The following is a 6,913-nucleotide window of genomic DNA, read 5'->3' as shown; positions in this document are numbered from 1 at the left end:
CTTGATTCAAAAATCTATCATATAAATAAGTTTTTTTTTATCAGCAAAAAAAATTTTTTTTCATAAAACGCATTTCAATAAACTTAAGTATTTTTCAATGGCTTATGCTATCAGGGTTGCCACTTTACCTGGAAATCTGTTTTTACCTGGAAACCTGATACTTAACAACTAAGGCAAAAAAAACCTGGAATTTGAGAAATTTTTTACCAAAGACTTAGAAAAACATTCAGTTTTTAACAATTTCAGCATGTTAAGTAGTACAATTTTAACTTGACACAAAAAAACTATCATATAAATAAGATTTCAATTAAAATTTTTTAGTTATAATACACATTTTAATTAACTTTATAGTACATATACCATGTTTTTTTATTATTTAACACAGTTTTTTATATTAGACATAACTTTAAACTGAAAATAAACCAAAATACATGTAATTTTAAAAGCCTTGTAGAGATTTGAAAAACCAGGAAAAATTTATAAACATGAGTGGCAACCTTGTACTATTCCAAACAGTTTATTACAATAATTTAACTTTAAACTAAAGCTAGACTCTAAAATGTGTATTTTTGAAGATTTTTTGAAATCATGTAAAAAATTTAAATAAAAATCAGGTGGCTATTCTCAGGGTTGCCACATAGTCAGGAAAATTCAGGAAATCAGGAAAAACTAAGAAAAATGACAAAAGTCAGGAAAATTCAGGTCAAAGTGGGGGGTTTTTGAAAAAATTCAGGAAAAAGTCAGGAAAAAAAATTTATAAAAACCTCAGATATTGTCAGTTCAAATTTATTTATTTCCTTTTATTTCAAAGCCTTCGATTAGTGAAAAATTAATTAAAAATTCTTTAAAGTCAGACTAAAATTGCAAAATTTTCCTTAAAGTTTACAAAATTACTTAATTTTCAATGCCTTTTTTAGTAAAATTATAGTAAAAAGTCAGAAAAATCTTGAAAAAAGTCAGGAAAACTTTAGTAAAATGTCAGGAAAAAGTCAGGAAAAGTCAGGAAAAATTTCTCAGCTTGACTTGTGGCAACCATGCTATTCTGTAGTAGTTAAGGTAAGTCTCTAATGGTTTTTTTTTTCTTGGATTTACAAATAGTTATTAAGTTACACACTAAACACATTACTTTAGCAGTTACATTTTCGTAGGTAACAACCGTTGAAATTATTTTAGATGAAATTCCAGACCAAGAAGATTTACCAACTTTAGATTTTCCACCACCTAAAAAGATGAGGTACCAGAAATCTTGGGAATCTGTTTATGAGTTAAAAGGTTTTTTTATCTCTAACAATTTGTAGTATTTAAGAATACACATTTGAGTATTTCAATTTTGAATTCAACAACAATTTTTTTTTAATACTGAGCTTTTTTATTAAATATTATAAAGGAAAGTTCTCATGTTTTTATAGAATTAAATTAATTTTTCCATTGTAATTTTTGAAAAAAAAATAATTTTTAAATAGTTTTTAAAGTATTTTTTGTAATTTTATTTCAATAATGCACAAAAAATTTTATCATCTAAAGTCAAAAATTCCAATTCACTTTTTACCTAAAAATTAACATTTTGTTTTAATAATTTAATAATTAACAATACTTTAGCATGACATTTTTTTTACTTTAGTACTAACCTTTGACTACTTTATTTAAATAAATATACTTAAAATACATTTTATAATAACAACACACAAATTAAACTGTTAATTTTATTATAAAATTAAAACCAAAATTTGTTAGTATAAAACAAAGTTCGCTTCATAGACAAAAATTGAATTTCTAATTTTATTATTTAAGTAAAATGGTTCATAGAGGCCATAAGGCGGTGACATGGGCAAATTATTTATTTACAACAATTTTTTGGTTTTACACCTTACAAATTATCATGATTTTTGTTTGTTAAACAAAAAAAAAATTTTAATTTTTGTCATAAAATACATTTATTTGAATATTAAAAACATTTTTCTGACAAATGGTTTGTGGTAATATCAAGAATTCTTTATAAAATTTTTTAGTATATTGCTTTCAAATACAAAAAGAAAATTTTTATTTACTATTTTATAAATGCTAAGAAGATTAGCTTTGACTGATTTAATTACTAGACAGATCTACTTAGTTTTTTTATTTCAAAAAAGAATTATTTCACTGCATTGATTAAATTTATATATAAATTTTTGATAAAAGTTGTGATATAAATAACAATTTTATTATAAGCAAATTTTTATAAGCTTTTTTTAATGAAGTAGGTATTAAACTATTACTATAAACTTCAAGACGCTTTAATAATTAGAAAAATTATTAGTATAAAACTTAAAACAATCCTGTTTTAAATTATTTAGCATTTTTACAATTATATTTTTACAAATATCTACAAATTTAAAATTCAATCTGCCCTGAAACTTAGTAATCATATGTTTACTAAGGTAACATTTTATTAAATCAAATATATAATCAGAAGATATATAATAAATGTTTAAAAGCACAAATTAATTAACATAGATTTAATAAGAATATATATCTTTTTAAACAAAACTTTCTTTGTTAATGAGCCTTGTTTTATAAGTATTAGTGTTTATTAACTATAATGATGTTTGTTATCGAAATTTTTATTCTTACCTATAACATTTGTTTGTATATTAGCCAGAAAGAAGAAGAAACGATTTACATGCTGAAAGTATTCGAAAAATGCTAAATAGCAATAGATTAAATTTTCTTTTTAAATTTATGGGCAAAATTTTAGAGAAAGTTAGTTTCTAAGACCTATTATCTGCTTAATAATGAATTAACACCCTAAGCACTATAACATAACTAATTTCAATCATTCTAATTTGATTTTAAATGTTTATTTTTAATTACTTATTTTGTAGTCATGCCAAGTTTAGCTGTAAGTATTAAATGTAAAGCAAGACTAAATTTTTACAGTGTAATAATTAATTATTTTTATTCATCAGGTAAATTCTGTTAATATTCTTCTACAAAAAAGTAAAGTAGAACCTTTTAAGTTTGGATTAGCAATAACAAAACTTATACAGCATCTAAAAGACCTCATTTACCAACCAAATTCAAGTAAGCTTAATTTAGATCACAAGGCAACTAAGAATAATTTTTAATTTTAGGCTATTAATAATAAAGTTTCGTTTGATTTTATATCTACAACATTTTGGCGTAAATAAACATTATTTTTTAATTAGTAACGCAAACAAACGTACAATAACGTTCTTATAACAAAACATTACTAACATTTTGTTAAAGATTTAGTAGATTCAAATTTAGATTGGATTTTATACAGAGTAAACGATATAAGTAATTATTATCAATATTTTATTTTTTTATTAAATTAATTGTTAAATTATTATTTTACTATATAAACTAAGTTGTAGTTACTAAAATTTACATTTTTTTTGTAGCTAACCTTTTGGAAGAACCTATCTTTCATGTAGAAGTAAACGAAGTTTATGCAAATTTATCCATTAGTAAGAAGGCAGAGGTTAAACTAATTAAAATTCACGTTGTTTAGTCAATTGGGTTTATTAACAACTAAACTTAATTGATTTTTTTTAAATAGGATTTGTTTAATGAGAATAATTTCTGAAATTGTTTTTACTTTACTTGAAAAAATTTTAAGTCAAAATACAAGTTATTATAATAACTGTGTTTATTTTTTACATAATCGTTTTTTTTTTTTTCAGTAAATTCTCATACTTTACTTAAGTAATTTACTTAATGTTGTGTATTACACGTGAAAAAATTTCTGTTAATGACACGCTACGGTTCTAATCTGTAACTAATTTTCCTATAATTCCAACATTTTTATAATTAATTGTTTTAATACAGGTAAAAAATATTTTTCAAAGTTTTGTTGTAGTGTTTATAATTGAATTGGAAAAAAGAATGCTGCAAAATCTTGAATTTATGGCTCAGTATGAAGTTGTAAACGATGTTAGTTGGTATTAAATATATCTTCAAAAAATAAAATAACTTATTTAAATGTCATTAAAACTTATAATTTTTTAAAGGCCTTAAATAGACGGATGCCGGATATTGAGAAGTTTTTAGAACATCCAAAAATTAAAAAATTGTTTGAAGGAAACCACAGAGATACTATCTCACTTCAATACAAAAGTTTGCATGGACGTCATCAAACAAGTATCGGTTAGCTAAAGGAAAATAACAATAGTAACAATACTACTTAAATATAAATTAAAATTTTCAGTGTTAATGTTAAACAAGTTTTGTAATTTAGTAAACATTGTAAATCTACTGAAAACTAAGTTCTGATAAAATAAAAACATGATTTATTATTGTAAGAGTACACTTACAATTGATTATGTACATAAAAAGTTATCAGTTTATTCTTAACAGATAAATCAACAAACGTTAACTTTTGGAGCAGTGTTCGCGTTGAATACCAAGAACTTAAGGAGTTAATGATGAAACTACAAACGATACCTTTTAGTAACGCGCAAATCGAGCGAGACTTTTCCTTGATGAATATCTCGAAAAACAATAGACAATCTAATATGGGCCATATTTTGTAAAACTCCTTAATGATTATTAGGTAAGTAAAAATTTAATGTATTTGGATTTATGTCTTTTTATTTTAAACTATTTATTTCATAGAAATGAAATTTTAATGTGTAATTTAAACTGTAAAGTTTTTAATCATTATTTAGATTATTTAATTTTAGTTAAAGTTGGGTATGCAGCTCGATGACCGAGAGGTCTTTTTGTGTACCCGGATCCTTGAAACAAGAAATTTTTGAATTTTGTTTTGTTATTATTCAACAAACCTTATCATTTTGATTTTTACTTTTAAAAAACATATTTTATTATAGGAGACATAAAGGCCCTATTAATAACTTGTTTTTTTTAATGTAATCCAATTAAATTAATATTTTGTATTACAACGATTTGTTTTATATAATTTTTTTTCTTTTATTTTAAATATAAGGGAAGAATAAATGCATAATAAGAATTGAAACATTTTTTTGCTAAATTTATCGGTATATTATCAGTAAAATTCAATAATATATATCACTAGTAAAAGTTACTAGAACTTTTTTAACAAATTTTAGTTTAGGTAGTTTTTTAAATTTTTCATTCTAATTAAAACTATTTGTACAAGGTTAAAAAGCTTGGCGTTTGCTTATTATTTAAATATTATATAGGTTGTTGTCTTTTTAGATAAAGTAAAGTATAGTGTTAATCTGTTTGTTGAATATTTTTATCATAAATATAATATAGGTAAAGTACAAAATTATAACTCAATGTATGGTTTATAAATTACTCTTTTTCATTCAAAGGTTCAATTCAAACATTAGTAATAAAAAATTCCTACAATTACTTTTTACATTCTTAAGCCAATTATTACCCAAAATTATAATAAAATCTATTTTTCTCAGATCAACCTGCAAAAGAATGGAGTTATGCTGTGACAAATTTCCACTTTCAGATACATTAATAGAAGAAGTTGGTAAGTCTAGTTTGTACAAACCAAGAAGCCAAGATGTCAATGAAATCTTGACAAACGAAGAGTACAGCAAATTTAAACCTTCAAATTTGACAATGTTTGCAGCAAACAATGTAATATAAAATTTCAACAAAATTTTTGCGTGTTAAAAAGCAGTTAATTTTTTTCAAAAAAAAAAATGCTTTTCATTTAAAGTCAATTCACTATTTTAAAAACACTTTTACTTGAGTGACTGTTAAAGCATTCTACTGTTTAAATTTGTTGTGACTGTATTTTATTCAAAAATTTCAAATTTGTTTATTTACAAAGTTTTGTACATTAATTGCTAAAATTTCTTAGACTATTTGTACTTTTTTACATTTTTTGTAGTAACAATAATAAGTTCAATAATAATCCAACCGTTAATCGCGCTAATTTTTTATCATATGAGTATTATGCTAAATTTCTTTTGCCTAACAAACTTTAAAATTTCTCATTTTCTTAGTTTTTTTTAAGTATTTTTTAATACTTAAAATTGTTATTTTAAATTTCCGTATTAACTTTTGTATTTTTTAAAATTTTTATTTAAAATTTTAGGTTTTTAAACAAAACATTTTTACTTCAATTCAGCTTTTTTTTTAAACAATTTTCTTTATTTACCAATATAGATTTTTTTTAATTGCCATAACTGCTAGTTATTGCAATACAAATTAGTTTAAGTCATAGTGCTGTAAACTGCCCTTATGTTATGCACTTGTTCTTTTATTAATAAACATATAAAATTAATCCAAGCTCTTTATATATATATCAAAAAAGTATGTAGAGTATATAGCTTGTATTAGTATAATATTTTGTAGTGTCGAAGGTTTGTATAATTTTTTTAATTACAATATATCCTAGTTTTTATTTTTTCACAAACTTTGAAACTTGAATTAAATGAATAAACCTAGAAGTACATAAGCAACTTACAAAAATAAATTACTTTTTAGTTAACTATACTTACAAATTAAACATTGAAAATGGTTTAAAACTTAAAGATAAATGAAATAAGTAATACTAGTAACCTTTTAGATTTTTTTTCTCTTAAATAAAGTTTTATTTTATGAAACAAATTAAAGTAGTTTAACATGAATTCCTTTAAATGTACAATTTCAGTATTTGCTTTATATCATAGTCATTATTATCTAATAAAATATCTTTTCACTAAGTTAACATTTTTAGCTGCGAATATTCTTACTGCAAAAGCTTTAGTATAATTAGATTGTTATAAAACTTATAGCAGAAAATATTTTTAATTTAGTTTAAAAAAGTAAATTAAGCTTAAATCTTTAACAAACCAGTTAAACTGACCTTATTTTTTTTCATTTAATAAAAATTTAAGGTATATAAACAAATAAATTTTTGATAAAAATTTTCATAAGAAAAAAAATTGTTAAAATAAGTAAGTAAATTGTAAATTAAACACTTATG

The 6,913-nt window shown here is 22.4% G+C and overlaps 1 protein-coding gene across 1 annotated transcript; it reads left to right on the top strand.

Annotated features, from left to right (window-relative positions):
* Window positions 1-909: 909 nt before the first annotated feature.
* On the top strand, window positions 910-5,586 carry LOC145839078 (uncharacterized). The gene is made up of 9 exons (XM_082946689.1): window positions 910-1,056; window positions 1,149-1,256; window positions 2,635-2,739; window positions 2,946-3,060; window positions 3,402-3,481; window positions 3,829-3,933; window positions 4,011-4,146; window positions 4,357-4,528; window positions 5,397-5,586. The coding sequence occupies exons 1-9, from the start codon at window positions 976-978 to the stop codon at window positions 5,584-5,586; spliced, it is 1,092 nt and encodes a 363-aa protein (XP_082802815.1). The 5' UTR covers window positions 910-975.
* Window positions 5,587-6,913: the final 1,327 nt, after the last annotated feature.

Source organism: Thalia democratica, chromosome 6, assembly GCF_965202585.1.
Source record: "Thalia democratica chromosome 6, ktThaDemo2.hap1.1, whole genome shotgun sequence".
NCBI lineage: Eukaryota > Metazoa > Chordata > Thaliacea > Salpida > Salpidae > Thalia > Thalia democratica.
Note: the sequence above shows the minus strand (reverse complement) of the source record. Positions and strands in the feature narration are given on the sequence as shown.

Bases quoted from the DNA above. Each gene is read 5' to 3' on its own strand.
- LOC145839078 (XM_082946689.1), top strand. From the start codon at position 976: ATGTCAGGAAAAAGTCAGGAAAAGTCAGGAAAAATTTCTCAGCTTGAC. The intron at 2,740-2,945 runs GTTAGTTTCTAA...TTTATTCATCAG, and splicing joins TGGGCAAAATTTTAGAGAAA to GTAAATTCTGTTAATATTCT. The intron at 3,061-3,401 runs GTAAGCTTAATT...TTTTTTTTGTAG, and splicing joins CATTTACCAACCAAATTCAA to CTAACCTTTTGGAAGAACCT.